Source organism: Amia ocellicauda, chromosome 12, assembly GCF_036373705.1.
Source record: "Amia ocellicauda isolate fAmiCal2 chromosome 12, fAmiCal2.hap1, whole genome shotgun sequence".
In the NCBI taxonomy this organism is placed as follows: Eukaryota; Metazoa; Chordata; class Actinopteri; order Amiiformes; family Amiidae; genus Amia; species Amia ocellicauda.
The window spans coordinates 23,545,857-23,566,170 of NC_089861.1; the positions used below are offsets into that span (position 1 = coordinate 23,545,857).

General features: G+C 43.8%; 1 protein-coding gene and 1 long non-coding RNA gene across 7 annotated transcripts; one reads left to right on the plus strand and one right to left on the minus strand.

The window, feature by feature from the left end:
• Positions 1 to 188: 188 nt before the first annotated feature.
• Positions 189 to 8,233, plus strand: bbs1 (Bardet-Biedl syndrome 1). 2 transcript variants are annotated; one of them, XM_066718796.1, is made up of 17 exons: positions 189 to 361; positions 626 to 702; positions 863 to 897; positions 992 to 1,264; positions 1,491 to 1,537; positions 1,901 to 1,939; positions 2,385 to 2,457; positions 4,200 to 4,331; positions 4,452 to 4,558; positions 4,676 to 4,796; positions 5,242 to 5,400; positions 5,604 to 5,673; positions 5,977 to 6,135; positions 6,299 to 6,432; positions 7,025 to 7,159; positions 7,288 to 7,374; positions 7,705 to 8,233. In XM_066718796.1, the coding sequence occupies exons 1-17, from the start codon at positions 330 to 332 to the stop codon at positions 7,789 to 7,791; spliced, it is 1,767 nt and encodes a 588-aa protein (XP_066574893.1). In that variant the 5' UTR covers positions 189 to 329; the 3' UTR covers positions 7,792 to 8,233. The 2 variants fall into 2 exon arrangements, with proteins under 2 accessions (XP_066574893.1, XP_066574895.1); XM_066718798.1 differs by lacking the exons at positions 189 to 361; positions 626 to 702 and adding an exon at positions 736 to 755.
• Positions 8,234 to 10,978: 2,745 nt separating this feature from the next.
• On the minus strand, positions 10,979 to 13,643 carry LOC136764605 (uncharacterized). Of its 5 annotated transcripts, XR_010821218.1 has the most exons (5): positions 13,460 to 13,642; positions 12,204 to 12,263; positions 12,042 to 12,123; positions 11,722 to 11,853; positions 10,979 to 11,387 (listed from the first exon to the last, which is right to left on the minus strand). It is a non-coding gene; the product is annotated as an uncharacterized LOC136764605 (long non-coding RNA). The 5 variants fall into 5 exon arrangements; XR_010821219.1 differs by having other exon boundaries at positions 10,979 to 11,853; positions 12,204 to 12,271; positions 13,460 to 13,643; XR_010821217.1 differs by having other exon boundaries at positions 10,979 to 11,853; positions 13,394 to 13,643.
• Between the last annotated feature and the right edge of the window lie 6,671 nt (positions 13,644 to 20,314).

Sequence of the window (20,314 nt, forward strand, 5' to 3'; positions counted from 1 at the left end):
TATTGATTTTGCCTGCACCTCTTGATTGTACTGGTTTGAAACAGTAAACCCCAGTAGCTGTGGCATGGGTGCGCTGGCGGGTGTAGTTGCGCGCCGCGCCGCTAGAGGCGCTGTTCCCGGGGTCCCGGTGCGGGCGGAACGCGTGTGCGGGCCCGTGTTTCCGCCCGGCGGGGACGCTTTACGGCGGGGACACCGCTGCCCGCTGCCATAGCGACCGGCAAAGCGGATTAGCGGAATCTGCGAAACCTGGGGTGTGAATCGGAGTAAAACCACATTAAACACACTTCTCCCATGACCGGGACGCGGCTCTGTTGAGGAGAGCAGCAGCGATGGCCACAGCCCCGGCGGAGAGCAAAGAGAAGTACGTGTTTGCCGTGTGAAGCTCGTCCGGGCAGGGCGTTGATGTTATTATATATTATTGGATTATCTGCGACAGGAGTGACGGCGCATCATTAGGGACAGTTATAAGACATGTCTGTAAAGTATAATTATTTAATGTATGCACAGTTTTACCATCCTTTAGCTAAGAAAGCAAGCCCACTGGCAGGCCTGAGTTTAGCTTTTAAACTGAGGAGTTGCAGTGTGATGAGTTTCTGTACAGTCAGTGGCTTTGGTTGTGTTTCAGTGTCGAGGCCAATTCCAAGTGGCTGGACGCTCACTACGACCCGGTGGCCAGCCTGTACACCTTCTCCTCATGCATTGGTAAGGATGAGCCAGTGTATGTGGAGGACGGGGTCTTTGATGTACATCTGAAGGTACATCAATGACAAGTCACCTAGGAGCATGTGATCTTATAGCCTATAATATGGGTGTTTGTGTTCATAGGAGAGACACGGTTTTCCTTTTTGTCTTCTCTCTACAGCTCTGGCCGATTTGCACGGCGATGGAGAAAGCAAGGTGTGTACAGATAACGTGATGTATTGCAACAATTGTATAAAACAACCCATCATGTAGTGTTCACCCCCCTAGTGTGACCCGTGCTGTGTTGCAGCTGGTGGTGGGCGACCTGGGCACGGGGGTGTACAACATGAAGATGAAGGTGTATCGCGGCACCAGCCTGATGAGCGAGAACACCCTGCTGGACCTGCCCACCGGCCTGGTGGCCTTCCTCATGGACCAGCACGAGCCGCGCACCCCCGCCGTGGCCGTGGCCTCCGGGCCCTTCATCTACGTCTACAAGAACCTGCGGCCCTACTTCAAGTTCACCCTGCCCCCGCTGGAGGTCAACAGCCTGGAGCAGGAGGTGTGGAGCCAGGCCAGGGAGGTACGTGCGGAGTGGGCTGGGTGGAGATTGGATGGACTGGGTGTGGTGTCTCGTCTCCCTTTTCCACTGAGGGTCTCGGGGGCCCACCCCCAGCTCCACAGGGAAACCCCCCAGAGAAACTTTAAAGAAATAAGAACTCAAATGCAACTGATTGTCTGGCTTTGATGTGCTTTAAGTGTCCTCTGCCCCAGTAGCTGATGTTTCCTCTCCTTGCTGTGTCTTGCAGGATAAAATTGACCCCATGTCCTTAAAGGAAATGCTGGAGGGAATCCGGTGAGTGTCTGTGTGGCATGACCTCTGACCCCGCCCACAAACCCCCGTCCTGCTCTTTAAAGACTGGTTTAAAACCTACACAACCTACACTGACCCCCTTTATTCACAATGACAGCGGCATCACTTCCTGCTTCTGTACAGCAACATCTATGTGGAGATCAGAATACATCAGTTCCCCAGTTGATCTGTAATTGGCAGATAAGGGAAATGTCCGTGCTGCCGTCAGTGTTACTATTAATGTCTATATCTATATTGGTGAGTTTTTGTGTGAGGCGCTTGCTTGCTATGGGCTACGTGCTAAATGAAAATGGGGCAGGATGGAGTTTCTTGATTGGCTGATGGGGATTTCCTGTTTCATTCCAGGGACAAAGCAGACGTCCCGCTGTCGGTCAGATCTCTCAAGTAGGTCGGGCCTTATGCTTCTTTTGGGAGGGTCCGGGACCACAGCCAGGGGGTGGGGTTTCACAAGACACATTGGGTGGGGGGGGCTAGTCAAAGGCGAACTGGCTGACGCAGTGAAAAGTCTGCAGCAGTGTGGAGGAGGGGTGTGGGTTCAGTCCTGGGGGGGGTGGCTGCTGTTGCACCCTTGAGCAGTATACTGTATCCAGACTGCTGCAGTCAAAGCCCAGCTGTATATTATAAGAAAAGAAGGAAGAGGGGAATTGTTAGCTCTTTTTCTTCATTTTCTTACAGTGGTGCTTATGTGAGATTTAACCCTCCCAAAAAAGGACACAAGAAGTGTAAACTTGTAGTGCACTTACAGAATAGTTACACATACTTGTTGTGTGCTGCAGTCTACTACTCCTGACAGGAACATAAGCACGTTAAGACTTCCTTGTTTATTTAGGTTTCTGATGCTGGACCCCCAGGAGATGGAAGCCTATGTCAACCTCCACAAGCAGCAGCCAATCAGACGGCAGGTCAGTGCTGGGAGCCCCGCCCCATCTTTCCCATTGGACCCAGACCAGGGCCCTAGACAAAAGCTGGGTTTTGTTGTTTTGCTGTTAAAACTTTATTTTATGATTAATCTATCTTAAAATAGACACATTTCACACAACAACGTACTATAAAGTTGACATTTGTACTGTGCTTTGAGATGCTTTTAAAGGCACTATATAAAATCATTATTGTACACTCACCTAAAGGATTATTAGGAACACCATACTAATACTGTGTTTGACCCCCTTTCGCCTTCAGAACTGCCTTAATTCTACGTGGCATTGATTCAACAAGGTGCTGAAAGCATTCTTTAGAAATGTTGGCCCATATTGATAGGATAGCATCTTGCAGTTGATGGAGATTTGTGGGATGCACATCCAGGGCACGAAGCTCCCGTTCCACCACATCCCAAAGATGCTCTATTGGGTTGAGATCTGGTGACTGTGGGGGCCAGTTTAGTACAGTGAACTCATTGTCATGTTCAAGAAACCAATTTGAAATGATTCGACCTTTGTGACATGGTGCATTATCCTGCTGGAAGTAGCCATCAGAGGATGGGTACATGGTGGTCATAAAGGGATGGACATGGTCAGAAACAATGCTCAGGTAGGCCGTGGCATTTAAAAGATGCCCAATTGGCACTAAGGGGCCTAAAGTGTGCCAAGAAAACATCCCCCACACCATTACACCACCACCACCAGCCTGCACAGTGGTAACAAGGCATGATGGATCCATGTTCTCATTCTGTTTACGCCAAATTCTGACTCTACCATCTGAATGTCTCAACAGAAATCGAGACTCAGACCAGGCAACATTTTTCCAGTCTTCAACTGTCCAATTTTGGTGAGCTTGTGCAAATTGTAGCCTCTTTTTCCTATTTGTAGTGGAGATGAGTGGTACCCGGTGGGGTCTTCTGCTGTTGTAGCCCATCCGCCTCAAGGTTGTACGTGTTGTGGCTTCACAAATGCTTTGCTGCATACCTCGGTTGTAACGAGTGGTTATTTCAGTCAAAGTTGCTCTTCTATCAGCTTGAATCAGTCGGCCCATTCTCCTCTGACCTCTAGCATCAACAAGGCATTTTCGCCCACAGGACTGCCGCATACTGGATGTTTTTCCCTTTTCACACCATTCTTTGTAAACCCTAGAAATGGTTGTGCGTGAAAATCCCAGTAACTGAGCAGATTGTGAAATACTCAGACCGGCCCGTCTGGCACCAACAACCATGCCACGCTCAAAATTGCTTAAATCACCTTTCTTTCCCATTCAGACATTCAGTTTGGAGTTCAGGAGATTGTCTTGACCAGGACCACACCCCTAAATGCATTGAAGCAACTGCCATGTGATTGGTTGGTTAGATAATTGCATTAATGAGAAATTGAACAGGTGTTCCTAATAATCCTTTAGGTGAGTGTATAAAATAAATACAATACACAGTGTATAAAAGAGAACTCTAATCAAGAGCCAGATTCCTGTCAGGGCGAGTTAAAATACAAAAGGGAAAATGTAATAATTTATGAGTGAGTATTTTTGTAAGACCCAACAATACAATAAACAAATACTGAAGAAGAACATGCTGTAGTAGAGGGGGGAGCTCTGGAAAGCCAAATGATATTAATCTTGGGCAGGGCGACCATTTGAGGGAGAAGCCCTGCCCCCCCGCCCTCAGGGCCCTCTCCCTCAGTGCCCCTCTGCCTCCTCAGTGCCCCTCTCCCTGTGCCCACAGACGGTGATCACCTGCATCGGCACCCTGAAGAAGAACATGGCGGACGAGGACGCGGTCAGCTGCCTGGTCATCAGCACGGAGAGCCGGGACGTCTACGTGCTCGACCCAGAGGCCTTCACCATCCTGCACAAGGTAGTCGCCCATGTCGATGCACAGCTCCCCTCCTCCTCCTCATCGACCCTCATGCAAGGTGCTTGAGTATCCTCATGATTACTATCACTGACACTCTTCGTGTCGTTGTCTCGGCCGTAGATGACCCTGCCCAGCGTGGCCACCTTCATGGATGTGACCGGCCAGTTTGACGTGGAGTTCAGGATCACGGTGGCCTGTCGCAACGGCAACATCTACATCCTCCGCAGGTAACAGGGGTCAGGAGCTTCGGGGCAAGGGGTAAGGGAGTGTGGGGGGGATTTGGAGAGTGTCTGATGTATGTCTTTGTATACATATGTGTGACTGTGTGAATGTCTGTGTACCAGGGAGTCTTCCAAGCCCAAGTACTGCATTGAGCTGAGCTCCCACCCGGTGGGGCTGGTGAGAGTGGGCAAGAACGTGGTGGTGGGCTGCACCCAGGAGACGCTGCACGGCTACACACAGAAGGTGAGGCGCTTTGAGGACGGAGGTGCGGACACTGACACACAACAACCACCCAACCGACGTGATCGGTCAGACAACTTACACACGGATCTTTGTAAATCCAAACACCAAGAAAGCAACGAGACAGACACCAGGTCTTCCTGTTGCTAATGAAATACAATACGGTTGGGTTTTTTCCATTTTAGAATTGTTTTAGTTTTTTAAAAGGGGAAGAGTTGAAAATTGTATTTGGAGTTCGGAGATGCACTTCAGATAATTGTGAAATGCATAAATACATAGATTTAAAATAAGGGAGTCCTCAACTAAGATTCCCAGATCTCCCAAGCTTTCTTTCTAACCTTCCACCGCTGTCCTCCTGTCTTTCCCTCCTTCTGTCCCCCTCCCCCTCCCCCTCCCCCCATTCTGTCCTCCATCTCCCTCCCCTCCTGTCCCACCCCCTCCTGTTCAGGGGAAGAAGCTGTGGACAGCCTACCTGCCAGCTGCCATCACCACCATGGGCCTGATGGACCACCATGTCCGGGGCTTCCAGGCTGTGCTGGTGGGGCTGGCCAACTACGAAGTGCACCTGTACCGCGACAAGAACCTCATCAGCACCATCAAGACACCGGTAAGAGAGCGGGAGGGAGAGGGAGAGGTACCAAACAGGATCCCAGGTGTGTACAGGTTCGCCAAAACAGCTTTCACAGATCACTTTCAAATAACCCGTCCCCTGTCAAATAAGCCCAGAACACCTGTCTGATTGGCAAGGGGGGAGAGGAGGGGGGTTGTTGTCGATGGAACCCCATGTGATATTGTCTTGTGTCCTGTCAGGACGTGGTAACGAGCATTTGCTTTGGGAGGTACGGCCGAGAGGAGGGCACCCTGGTCATGACCACCAAGGGTAAGTGTGTGCCAGTGGGCCGCAGAAGCAGTGGGGGTTGTGTGTGTGTGTGTGTGAATTGTCATTCTGCGGAGGTGGGGTTGTCACAATGCTAGGGTTTTAAAATCGGCAAGGTTTTAGGGACAAAGCCACACCCCAGCAGTGATATGGTGTAAAGGTTTGTGCTATTTATTGTACAGCGCAGGTGCAGTGAACAACGAATAAATAAACTAGCTCTTGGTTGAGCCTAACTGAACTGGTCGACTGACAGACACACTGTCAGACACAGTCCACATCAATCCCGTCCCCTCGGCTGTACCGCAGGCGGGGGTCTGATGGTGAAGATTCTGAAGCGCACGGCGGTGTTCGAGGACCGGGACAGCACCCCCGGCCCCCCCGTGGCCCAGAGCGTGCGGCTCAGCGTGCCCAAGAAGACAAAGCTGTACGTGGACCAGACCATGAGGGAGCGCGAGAACGCCGTGGGTACGAGCACCGCCTCACTGTGCCTCTTCCTGTGGTCAATCATCACTGTTATTATAAACATTGGTTATATTATTATTATTATTAAGTCAAGATGCAAGGCAACTTAACACATAACATACCATAAAAAAACATATTCCCCTTCTCTCTCCTCCCTCTCTTCCAGACATGCACAGAGCCTTCCAGATGGACCTGTACCGGCTTCGGCTGGCAGCGGCGAGGGCTTACGTCAAGGCCCTGGAGTCCAGCCTCACCCCCATGTCCGCCAGCCTCTCTGAGCCCCTGAAGATGAATGCCGTGGTGAGTCTGAGGTCGCCGGCGCCGGCCTGCCTGTCCTACTCACCGGGTCTGCCTTGTAGGGTTTGATAGGTCCTCCAGGAGTCGTCTTCAAGAAGGCATTTTCCCTCCTGTGTTCAAATGCCCAGGCTCTCGAAACAGCCACAGAGATCCAGCCCTTGTTAAGTTAGCAGTGTAGCCAGGTTGTACTTGGATCAACTGCCATCTGCGCTCCTTAAACTAAAGTGTTAAAGCCATCCTGCTAATAGTCTTATGGGGCCTGCCTGGATTTGACACATTGCCACCCTGTCTAGTTTCTTATTTAGTCTCAGGAAAGATTCCACCGCTGAGTTTTGCTTTCGATCCGTTTGGAAGAGCCCTTTGTGTTAAGGGCAGATTACCACAAAGCGTTGTCCTACCCTCTAACACCAACGGCCAACTTCAAACCTGTCCCACGCGTTGGCAGTATCATAGTATGGGACCATTTAGTATGTTTGTTTAGCAAGGCAATGAGTATAATCCCCCCCTCGTGGAGGAGTCTTGGATCACAGCCTGTTCTACAGCAGTACACTAACACACACAGTGCGTCTCTCTGTCTCTCTCTCTCTCTCTGCAGGTCCAGGGTCTGGGCCCGTCCTTCAAGCTCACCCTCAACATCCAGAACACTGCGTCCTGCCGCCCCCTCATGAGCCTGGCGGTCAGCTTCCTATACGACGAGAGCCTGTACCACATGAAGACCGCCTACTTCAAGGTCTGTGGCTCCTCCCACTGTCTGCTGCCCCCCCGACACACACACACACAGATTTGCGATGGTGTGAAATACACTTCAGAATTGTATTTGTCCCTGTCCTGAGAGATCTCTGTCCCCCCCTGTGGCAGATCCCCCTGCTGGTGCCCGGTCTGAACTACCCCATCGACACCTTCGTGGAGTGCCTGAGTGACAAGGGGATCTCTGACCTCATCAAGGTGGGTCTCCCTGTGAAACACGGCAGGCTTTTAAAGTCCCTCTTGAAGCCGACTGGCCCCCACAATCCATTAGACACGAGGGACACTGGCTTATGAATTAGCAATTCAAGTTTTCGCAACAAAAATACAGTCACCTGTAGTCACCTGTAGTCACCTGTAGTCACCTGTAGTCACCTGTAGTCACCTGTAGTCACCTGTAGTCACCTGTAGTTGGCCGTAGTTACCTGAAGTTGACTGAAGTTACCACAGTCACCTGTAGTCACCTGTGGTGTATCTTGCCAGCTGCAGGCAGGCCGGCTGCAGGGCTCACTGTGAGTTGTGTGCTTGCAGGTGTTTGTGCTGCGAGAGGGGAAGAGCGCCCCCTTGCTGACGGCTCACATCAACATGCCGGTGAGTGAGGGGATGGCCCTGGACTGAGGGGCTGAAGATGCTGCAAACCCACTCACTCCTCAGCCTGTGGGCTGCACAGACACACACACACGCAGACTGACACACACACACGCACACACACACACACACACACACACACACACACACACAAAGTGACTGACACTGACTGGACTTCATGATTCCATTGCTGCACACGGAGAGGGACGTATCGAATGTGGTATCGAATGGTACCGATTGAGTCACATACGTACCGGCGCTTCTAGTGAATCAGTGATGAGGTGTGTGCCGATTGTGCTCAGTTTAGGAGGCGCTGAAATGGTTAGATACATTTTTGTAAAAGATCACCCTGTAAGATTGTTTTATCATGTAATGTATTTATTTGTATCTGTTTGTAAGCTGTACCGTGGACTGTAGGAGACCTTGTGTGTAAATATATATAAGCACTGAATAAAGTACACGTTTGCTGACATGCTGGAGAGCTTTAAACCGCTGGGTCATTGAAGACAATCACACACCTAAACCCAGAGCCCTGCTGTTGCCAGGTCTCTTGGTCTTGGTCTTTTTATTATAATTATATTCATGGCCATTCAGTTCAGAGCTGAAAAAATGTTAGGACTGCTTCTGCTATTGCCAATATTGCTGCTACTACCCCTATTGCTGTTGCTACTACTACTATTGTTACTACTACAACTCCTGCTATTGGTACTATATTGTTACCGCTGCTGCTACTACTACTGATATCACTACGGTTAATACTGCCATGGCAATTGCTTCTGCTATTACTTCTACTACCTCTATTGTTACCTCTACTACTACTATACTAATGCAAGTAATGACTGTGGGTATTAAAAGTGAATGAAAGCAGCACAGTCCCCATTGGGCAGCAATGTTAATGTCACAGGAACTGGTCAGCTGCGAACTGCAGAGCAAGTGAAACTACGGTGGAAGAATTGAAAGCAGAAGGCCACCAAAGACCACAGTGAGTAAAAATACCCTCAAACAAGGAACAAGCCCCACAAACGAGGAGAATTCACAGATCTCATTCTTGACATCATTGGTGGACCAAGATCTCAGGCTCTGCATGGCATTTCATCTGTCTCACAAGGAGGTGAGTCAGGGCTTTGTGGGACTGAGAATGATGTTAGGGATTCTGATCCCCTTAATGAGTCAGAAGACCACCTCCTGACCTCCATCATCCTAACTCCTGTGGAGACAGAGTCTGGAGAGCCACCAGCTAGTGGCACACCACAACAATCAGAGGATACTCATTAGAGGTAGAACCACCCCGCAAAAGAAAACATGATGCTTATGGGGAACTTGTGAAGAGGGAAACAGAAAAAGCTGAAAAACAGATTCCTCTAACTGAAGAGCAAATCAAGCTGACCTTGCTCCAACAGAAAGAAGCAAAATTGCACATTCGTGCAAGATGCTGGGGTTAATTTTTCTGATCTGTTTTTTGCAGCTATTATTTTCCATTGCTTAAATTGTACATTCTGTTTATATATTGAGGTATTTGTTAATTATTTTAATTGTTAATAATTAAGGTAATTTTTAATCTTATTTCGTGTGTCAATTTAATAAAATGTAAACATTAAGTAGTTTGTTTATAGTCAAATTGTATATGTTTTACAAAATTCCCCACTATAGTAACATCACAATATTCATTAACATCACAAAAAATTAAATTTGATTAAAAGGTAGGATTGGATTACCAGATCCAAATCCAAATCTCAAAGATCAGAATCTACTTTTTCAGTTTTGGAAATACCCAATTCTCCAATTTAATCCAATCTAATTACTTAAATCCTATCAGAAAAGTTTAGAAAAACTGGGCCCAGGGTTGGCAGGTCTGTGCTTCCCTTTTAGGAGCCGCCTCCACCTGTCTTTTTGCACCTGGCCACAACTCTACTGCGACAGCAACAACGAGGAGTCGTTAGTGAGCTGGTTAATGTTACCAGTCGATAGGAGAACGACATTATAGTTCAGCTCAGATTTGTATACCCATTTTAAATAAACTATTCGGAATGTGTGTGTGTGGCTGCCTAAACTGAGCTTTTCTCAATTTTGAGAAGTTTTAAGAAATAAATAAAGCCTAAAATGATACCACAGTCAGTAGTTTGTAAATGCATATACATAATTTAGTGAATACATTTGGCTCAGTAGTCTCACTTCAGCTGGTAATAAGTATTGTTATTAATTAAAAACATTTAACAGAAAATGTTAAATCTTCACCTTTAAATTAGTGAAGTGAAATATACATTCATGTTCCAAAATGAATCTGAAATGTGGAAATGGACTGTTCACTACAATGATACAAAATAAGTCCTGAACACCAACTAAAACCAGTGGTAAATGGTAGAAAACAGGTACCGGAGCGGTCCAAATCAGAATCAAATCAAATTAAGCATCAAAATGTAGTGAATGTTCTATTAGAACAGGGGTTCCCAATGCCTGGTGATGGAGGGGCCACAGTAGAAAAATTAACCACTGTTTAAAACTAAATATGTCCCAAATCATTCCTTTTTATTTCCTATACATTTCTGTCAAGGACCATTTATTAATTTGAATTGTTGTTTTGTTATTTCCCCCAAATTACATATACATTTTGTAACAGAAAATGTTCAGAAAGTGTAAAAATATAGTAAAGGTTCAGAAAAGGGGTGGTTGAAGGTTTGCTTTGGGGGGGCCACACCAAACATCCATGAGGGTCACATTTGGCACCCGGACCGCACTTTGGGAACCCTTGTGTTAGACCTAAATTGATTCCATTTATACGTTTAACATTCGACCTAAGCAAAGACCTAACCACTGTAACCACTCATGATGGTGAGGGGGGTACTGATGAAATGAGGACAGGGGGTACAGATGGGGGTTATTTTATAAGTAGAAACATTCAGCTCATTCGATGTAGCAGAAATCAGAGAGAGAAATAGACCATGACATCACGACAGTCCCAACTGACGAAGAGTAACTACATTTTTTTAATCTATGGCCTCGAGAGCAAGTTGGTGTTCAGTCAAAAAATATAGTGCTCATCTTCAGTCTTCTCGCAGTCGCCATCTGCTAGATTCTTTAGCGTAGCCAAGGAGTGGCCGAATGTGGCAGTCGCCCAATCTGGAGTGCCTTATGAGGCATGATATGAAACCAATCTCTCTGCCTAGCTGTAGCTTCAGCCCTGCTGCCCATCAAAAATATGAGGCGATAAAGCTTTAAATGAAAGCTTTCAAGTATTTTATTTTAAATATTGATTTACACTGGGTTTATAAATCATTCAACACAAAGCTAGTATTTTGATGTTTATTATTCATTTAAAAGAAAAATGCCAAAGCCTGGATAATAAAGAAGTTTGACCCACCGCTAACTGAGTTATAAAGTTAAATCATTTGGCCTTTTCTAATCGATATCCCGGGTTTCAGTTGAGATTAGTGGATGGGTCAAAGTAGTGATTATGGTCCAGGACAAAATAGTCATAAACAACTGTAGGTTGCTTTGCAAAAGTAGTCGGATAGAAAATATTGCACACAAATGATTTAGTGCCGTCCTGAACCTTTTGCTGGCACCCTGTCACTCTTCTCCATCTCACTCCTTTTCTCTCCACTCTGCCTGAAGTGTGAAGAACTCGCCTATCACAAATAGTTGAATATTACAATAAATTGATTTGATTAATTATCCCAGCTCTAAAAGCATTTGCATACAAAGTCCTAGTTGAAATTTTGTAAGCTACAGCATGGCTCATAATAAAGTGCAGATTCTCATTCTGGTGCAAGCAGGAATGTGGTGACAATTACCAGCATGTTAAATGCTACATAATAAGGAAGAACACTTTAATTACATTTCTCATCTGAGCCCTTGGATTTGTAAAACAAATGATTTGAAACATTCTAATCTTTTCCTCTTCAGATCTATAAAATGTTGCGAGCATTTAAAGTGCCTTCAAACGAGTTGAAAACAATTGACCTCTTTAAAAAGTTGCATGTCCAGCGTCTTCAGTTTCGGTCTTGTAATGTGGGTCATTGAACATGAACACAGACTCCATCGAGTCTGCTCTCTTCATTTCCACACACAGATGGTGGCATTTCCTTCCTTGTGCTGAAACAATAAAAACATGTTTGGTTTTTCACAACCCAGTATTATTACAACACGAGGATGTAAAAATAATGATCCGGAGACCAGCTCTGTGCAGCTATTGACATTGACAGCAAGCAACAGAATTACATCAGCAGTAGGGATGCGTTGTTCTTAGAAATATTATCAGCCCCGGTGTGTGTTGTGTATACCTGTATTCATTCCGTTTTCCATTCAAGTCAGCTGTTGAATCCATTGGATACTGGCAAATCATTTTGTGGTTTCAGTCAGGCACTGGAAAACACAACAAACTGCCAATAATCATATCAAATAAACAGCTGTGAAGTAGTTTGTTATGCACGCTAAACTAGTACCTGCAATTCCCGTACAGCTGCTGTCCTACACTGATCCACACAAAGAAACTGAAGAAAATTCTGAAACACTCACAATCAACAGAAATGAGAATTAAAGTTACTAATTCAACCAAACTGCAAGATTTTAGAACAAACTATCTGAGCTCTGGTGCTGATCATCCGTATAACAAGCCTAGTCCATCACCCCAATCCCTGGACAACCTCACTGCTCATCTCAAATCCTCTGCAAAACAAGGCTTTCTCCAGTCTGGTCACAGACTCCAGCTTTGGGAATCCCGAACAACACAGACATGCAGATCTCAAGCACAAGTAGAGGAGAAATGAGTTTCCGAATTTTGATATCATAGGGAAATGGGAGCAATGCAAATATTTAAAATATTCCTGTTCTTGACCACGGTTAACCTACACCACCCTCTTTGCAATTACAGAAGAGGGACCTCTCTTTTCCAATTAATAGTCCAAGATTCTCCACAACAAGTATAGTCAAATTAAATGAAGAAAGGAAGAAAAGTGGTCACACTGTAAAAATGGTACCTAAAAGTACATTTATTTTAATCTGTTAAATTGCCAAGAAGTTCAAGATATACAATAAAGCTAATGCTTAGTGTCAAACACCAATTAAACCCCAGTCTGGTCAGTAAAAGGTGATGGTGAAAAGGTTCTCAAATGTCTCTTCAATTACTAATCCGAGAAAGAACTACCACAGCCCAAAATTAAAATCTCAATTATAATACATGTGAAAACAAGTGAATCAAACCGCAACTCCACAAGTGTGAGAAACTACTCACAACAAGGAAAGGTTAAAACTAAACAGAGTAATGAATATCACACTACGTGGAAATCAAACAGACTACACCAAGTGAAACTTCCCCCAGAGCCAGCTATGCCAACTACTAGGCACAGCTACAACAATACATACAATTATCTACAAGGTTGAAGTTCATCACTTCGGTTGCAGCCAACCCATTACTAACACAGATAACACAATCTAGCTTTCAGTTCTATTAGGTCTACATTAGCACCGCTAGTATCCAGCTCATATACTTATAAACGTGCAGATAGCAGTTAAATAGATACAATGTTAAAATTAAATAAAACGGTAAAATACTTTGTATGGGAGAAACCGTGAGTGCACTCAATACCTAAAACAGTCAATGGGCAACACTTCAAAAACAATTGCAATGAATCACCTTGCATGCACTGACAACCACCTAAACACCCGTCTAACCATTCAAACTAAGTTTTACCCGTCTCACCACTTAGCACTGTCACCCGCGCCGACTTACTGTCCTGCACATATATACACAATAGATTAATTGGTCTCGGGCACACCTAAAGATACAAAAGGTAAAAACACATTAAAACACTGCTTTCGCCTTTCCTCCCTTAGTCTAGCAGTAATGCGCATCAGGTGTCACTGGAATTCAATGTCAGGTAGCAGCAGCTGGGTTTTATATCAGGGATCAGTGTGTTTGTTTTCTGGCCAATAGCCAATCAAATGGCTGAACCGTCATTACTGTTATTTCATTGGCTACAGGCAATGTCAATCTTTGTGTTAATCTGTATTTACTCCGTGCTGATTTTATAGTAGATACAAATAGTTTTGGTAATACCGTTTAAATGATCCACAAAGGTCTTTTTTGGTATGTTTGCTTTGTATTATGCATTTAGACTACATGTAGATAAATTAATGCCTGCCTCGGTTCCATTGTCTGGTTCTTTTGCTTGATTGGCATTCCCTGTAATTAAAAATGTAGCATTTGTGGCATGTTACATTATGGTAAATAAGTGATTCATTTAGGCATGGCTGTAGAGCACAACAATGTCATATTAAACCAAATATTTAAAGAATAGATATATCAAATTGTTATTGCCAAAGGTATAAGAAAAAATACAGTGTCTACCAAACATTTTTAGGTTGCCTTTGGGAGCCTTTGCTCCTCTTGCAAAGCAAATTCTGGACACTCTGTGCTGTTTAATACAATGGTAGATTCGAAATGATTTAGTCACAATGTTCAACATTTATCAACACTTTGTTGCTTTTTAGGTATAAAGTATTGCAGTTTCTGCTTTGTGTGTGTGTGTGTGTGGGGGGGGGGGGGGGGGATATTACAGCAGGGATACTGAAATACTTGATACCCCATGTCTTCTCCGTGGGGGGTATATTTCACTATACATCTGGAAATATTTCTCCCTAAGAGAAGACAGGCGCACATTCGCAAAATCAGTCCGCGCAATTGCGAAATCAAGGTGATTGCTGGGGGATGCACGATATCCAGGGGATGCAGGATTCCCCATAACACCTGTTGTACTGTTTGGGACTCTCAGTCGATCCAGTTGAAGTACTCAGGCTAAGTATCTCTAAATTCTCTTAAATACCTTTGCCCACCATGCTCTGTAATAAGGCGATGGGGGTTTGTATTGCGTGTTTTATGTGTTAACTCACTATTTTAAGGTTGTTGCAGCAACTAGTAAATTATTAATTAAAAAATAATATATCACAATGGTAGTTTTATTGTGTATGGATTCTTATCGAAAAATAGAAAATGGTCGGGCTGGCTAGTTTGAAGTACCAGTCCCTTGGTATTTATTTTTATTTTTTATTTTTTTTGCTATTGTATATTGAAATCACTAATGCACATTGACTTGCTGCTGTTACTGTGTAACAATTACTGTCAAATTTAGTTACTTAGAGACCACTCTAAGTTCAGAAATCAATGTTAAGTGGTCTGTATATATAGTGTGTGTGTATATATACACTCACCTAAAGGATTATTAGGAACACCTGTTCAATTTCTCATTAATGCAATTATCTAACCAACCAATCACATGGCAGTTGCTTCAATGCATTTAGGGGTGTGGTCCTGGTCAAGACAATCTCCTGAACTCCAAACTGAATGTCTGAATGGGAAAGAAAGGTGATTTAAGCAATTTTGAGCGTGGCATGGTTGTTGGTGCCAGACGGGCCGGTCTGAGTATTTCACAATCTGCTCAGTTACTGGGATTTTCACGCACAACCATTTCTAGGGTTTACAAAGAATGGTGTGAAAAGGGAAAAACATCCAGTATGCGGCAGTCCTGTGGGCGAAAATGCCTTGTTGATGCTAGAGGTCAGAGGAACATGGGCCGACTGATTCAAGCTGATAGAAGAGCAACTTTGACTGAAATAACCACTCGTTACAACCGAGGTATGCAGCAAAGCATTTGTGAAGCCACAACACGTACAGCCTTGAGGCGGATGGGCTACAACAGCAGAAGACCCCACCGGGTACCACTCATCTCCACTACAAATAGGAAAAAGAGGCTACAATTTGCACAAGCTCACCAAAATTGGACAGTTGAAGACTGGAAAAATGTTGCCTGGCCTGATGAGTCTCGATTTCTGTTGAGACATTCAGATGGTAGTCAGAATTTGGCGTAAACAGAATGAGAACATGGATCCATCATGCCTTGTTACCACTGTGCAGGCTGGTGGTGGTGGTGTAATGGTGTGGGGGATGTTTTCTTGGCACACTTTAGGCCCCTTAGTGCCAATTGGGCATCGTTTAAATGCCAAGGCCTACCTGAGCATTGTTTCTGACCATGTCCATCCCTTTATGACCACCATGTACCCATCCTCTGATGGCTACTTCCAGCAGGATAATGCACCATGTCACAATGTGGAACGGGAGCTTCGTGCCCTGGATGTGCATCCCACAAATCTCCATCAACTGCAAGATGCTATCCTATCAATATGGGCCAACATTTCCAAAGAATGCTTTCAGCACCTTGTTGAATCAATGCCACGTAGAATTAAGGCAGTTCTGAAGGCGAAAGGGGGTCAAACACAGTATTAGTATGGTGTTCCTAATAATCCTTTAGGTGAGTGTATATATGTGTGTATGCAATGTTGTTCCTCAGAAATGATTCTTAGTATTCACAGGTAAAACGGCGACTGTGAAACGATTCACAACTGGTCAACTTTAAATTAAAGTTAGCTAGCTGCTGTGGTTGGGGAAGGGGAAATAAATCCCTTTTACACGTGCCAGATAGTCTGTGTACGGTATGGTATGATATTCCTTTTCACAAATTATCCCCAGGGTTCACAGGTAAAACAGAAGCTGTGAAACAATTCACAACTGATGTTCTTTAAATAAAAAAATGGTTTTGTGGCACTGCAATCGTTGTGAGTATCAATACATGTTAGATGTGCAGGTAAGCATGTTGCAGCTTTTATGTATGTTAATGTTTTTCACAAATAATTATTAGTATTCACAGGTTAAACAGAAGCTGAGAAATAAATCACAATTGGTCTTTTAGTTTTATACATCAAAGTTGGTTTGAACATGCTACCTATTATGGCTGGGGAGATATAGACATTTATAGGGAATGTGTGGTGTGTTATTGATTTTCACAAATTACTCTAATGATTCACAAGTAAAACAAAGGCTGCTAAATAATTCACAATTGGTCTTCTTCATGTGAAGGTTGATTTGAAAACGCTAGCTGTCGTGGTTGGGGGGATACACCTATTTTTAGCGCGAATATCAAACTAGTATCAAACGTCAAGCTAACTTTACCACGGTGCCAGGCCTCTGGTTTAGCTACACATTTAATGTCATCGTCATTAAAACAGTTACTATGCAAGCAAGCTACTGCCAGCAATAAAAACGAAAAATAATCAAATAACAATACCTTTCTCTTGTGCTTGTTTATCTTCAGGTTATTTTTATGCTTTTGTGCAACAGATTGGTGCGTGTCATTTCTCAGCCATTGTAATTTGGGTGCGATGCAGTCCTAAAAGGTTTTTTTATCTACACCCAACGCATACCAAAACCAGATCGATGGCAGTTTTCTAGAGCATAAATTGTTTGATTCCATGATCAAACATAATATCCAATCTGAAAACTGATCACTGTGTTCAATTATAGAAAATAATTGAAAATATAGTCAATTTATTAATTATTAGTTTTTGCTAGGGGGGTCCCTAGCGGCTGGGGGCCCTAAGCAGCCGCTTATGTCTCTCATGCCTAGAAACAGCTCTGATTAAAACCACTCAAAGTATACATATTAGATATAACATTATTAAACTCTATGGTAGCCCAGGTATGTCTGCTGCTTCAATCAACTGCTGTCTTTGATGTTTCTAATTCCCTGCATACAGAACATTTCTACAAGCTTCCAGCTCCATTCACTTCAACTTCTCTAAACACAGGGCTGGATATTTACTACTGAGCTAGCTAGAGGAAACTCCAGGGTCATGTACATGTATACATTTGTTGAGAATTCTAGCTTTTTCTATATACAAGTCAATGGAGCTAGAGCCAAACTCACTTACTAAATATTTATGAGCTCTGAGCTCTGTAATAAAATATAACGTGGGGAAAATACAGCGAAAAACAAAACTTAAGAACAATCACCATATCCACCTTAATACTAATTTGTAATATTAATACTAACTTTCTAATATTGAAAAAAATGTCTACAACATTTGAAACTCATACCCATACAGTTTAGTTCACTGAACAAGGATTTCTATGAGCTTGTGTCTGATGACTGAATTCTGGTTTCCTACATCTTATATGCCAGAGGCCTGCATCCATCTTCCTACACCACATACCGCAGCCCACTAGAGCCTATCCCACTGTCCTTTACGCCTTATACAGCTGCTCTACATAATACACTACAGTCACTGTCGTTCTATATCCCCATTTCACAGCCTGATACTCCTTCCTTCTCAACACACAGGAATAAATCAGTTCCTTATATAATAAGGACTGTAGTCCCCTGTTACATATTACTTATTTCCAGGGGCGGTGGCAGGGTATGGCTTGGTTGGTCTACAGCCCCACCAAGAATCATGCTAGCCCCACCTTAGCGCCACCATAGCAACCAAGAATATCACCGAGCAGAATCAGCGCATCTACAGAGCAGTGTCATTAAATGCATAGTCTTCACAGGTTACAGGTCTACTAATATTACCATCTTTTATGACAGGATGTGGAGCCTCTGACGCACTGCTGGCTGCAACTTCCTCAGCGTGGTAAATTGCTCTTGTTCTGTCTCCAAATGGATCTAAAAACAATAAATACAGTTATTTATTTTAGTGAAGGCAGCTTAGTACAACTAACAAGCCTTTTGAGCAGGGGGGTGGGAGAAACAAATACATTTCAGTGTCACGTGAAATTACTTATTTATTATTTTTATTTTTATCATGTTCCTTAATGCTTACATTTCTTTCCTCTTTGTTCAAATTGATGCAGTAGCTGCTACAAAAAGGTGTGAAAGTAACAAAAGTAGACAGGGCTAACAGCAGTGTATGGGGAGCGAGGAGAAAGAGGAGGTGGAGGAGCTACAGCTGTATTAATCCGCTCCTAGGAGTCAGAGGACCAGTGGAGGCATAGCTAAGTGAAACTTCTCCAGGCAGCTGGTGTGGAGTCTAGTCTTTGTGAGAATCAGAGTATATATATGACCAGGGTTGGGAGGGTTACTTTTAAAAAGTATTCCGTTACAGAACTGATTACCTTGTTTTGAAAATAATGTGTAACCTAATCCAGTACAGTACATTACTCCAAGTCAGTAATGTAATCAGAATACTTTTTTTTTCTTTATTAAAAAACAAAAGCAGCCGAGTTCAAGAAGTGAAATTAAAAGTACTACACATTCTAATATGGTTGACGGATTGAAATTGTTTATTTGTATCCACAGTTCAAACAATTAAAATGGTAATCAAGATCTACATCAGTTTAATTATCTTGCATATTTATACTTTGGATTTTGTAGTAGTGTAAGATTTTTTTAAACCATCGAAACTGCATTGAAACTGCATCTTGTCTTGTACCAAAGCGATCAGAAATGACAAGGTGGCACAAGTAGGTCTTTGATTAGAGAGAGGGGGGGGGGGGGGCGGAGGTCAGTGTTCTAGGGTCAACCCTAGAAAAAACACTTACTGTACTTACTTATTTTTGGAGAACTGGGAAACAAAATAACAAATAAGTAACCTATAATTATTTTGGAGAACTGGGTCAGGCTGTTGTTCCCTTCGCCAAGCGTGTTCAGGCCAAAATACCTCTATTACTTCAATAAGTACATCTTCCATTGACTTCTATAGGGGGTTGTCTCAACTACTGATGTAAAAAAGATAAGTGTCCTTAAATCAGGAAAGAAAAATTAAGAATAATAAGCATCACTAATTTACTGAAAAACTGTGATGCAGTCTCTCTAACAGCCCTTAAGGAAGTACCTCTTTGCCATAGCCTACCTCTATTCAGTGCCTGACTTCTTTGCACAAAGCCCTTGCAGATCCTTGAACCCGCCCGCTACATGTTGTCAGCTACTTTTCATCGACTTATAAGAATAAGTAATGAGAAGTATTGTCGTATGCTATTGTATCGCTGTGTGAAGAATAAGTAATAGTGTTGTCCTATATGTCCTAAAATTCAGTAATGGGGAAATAAGAAATGAAAAACTTGTTTTGTGAAAAACAGGCAAAAAGAAATAAGGAATGAGTAACCATTACTTATTTCTTAAAAAAAAAAAAAGTTACAATTACTTATTAAAAAACAGGGGGGGAAATGAGATAAGTGAGTAACCATCACTGAAAAATAAGGAATCAACTTCATGGAGGTGGAGTGGCAGAATTCAAGTGAACAAGGGCTGTGCTTTTGGCACTTCACATCATACATGGAGTTGGGTAGGTAGTTGAAGCACTGCCGTGGAGGGGAACCCAGCTGCGGAGTGAGAGGTGGTCAGGAACAGGCTGGGGTCAATGCCGGCAAACAGTAATGTCCAGGAGAATCCAGAAGCCGTGGTCGATAAGGTAAGCAGGGGGTCAATGATCAGGCTGGTAGGGAGAATCCAGCAATCGGTGGTCGATGTACACGTATGTGTAGCAGAGGGGAGCAGAGGGCAGTGAAGGAGAGTGCTGGTCCAATGGGAGTTTGAGGATGATAGAACAAGTGCACATGGTGCCGAGGAATGTTAAGTGGCTGATTGCTGGGGAATGTGAGGGTTTGTAGTCTGGTAATGATGACTTCTGGTGGTGAGCTTGTGAATTGCGGGATGTGTGGGATACAACAGTGACAGAAATAAAATGAACCTAAGTCATGATTTCAATTTATGATTGGAAAAGT

Excerpts from the sequence above, each read along its gene's own strand:
- bbs1 (XM_066718796.1), top strand. The coding sequence starts at position 330 with ATGGCCACAGCCCCGGCGGAGAGCAAAGAGAA. Across the intron at positions 1,940-2,384 it reads CTGTCGGTCAGATCTCTCAA|GTTTCTGATGCTGGACCCCC; the intron begins GTAGGTCGGGCC and ends TTGTTTATTTAG. Across the intron at positions 7,375-7,704 it reads GGATCTCTGACCTCATCAAG|GTGTTTGTGCTGCGAGAGGG; the intron begins GTGGGTCTCCCT and ends GTGTGCTTGCAG.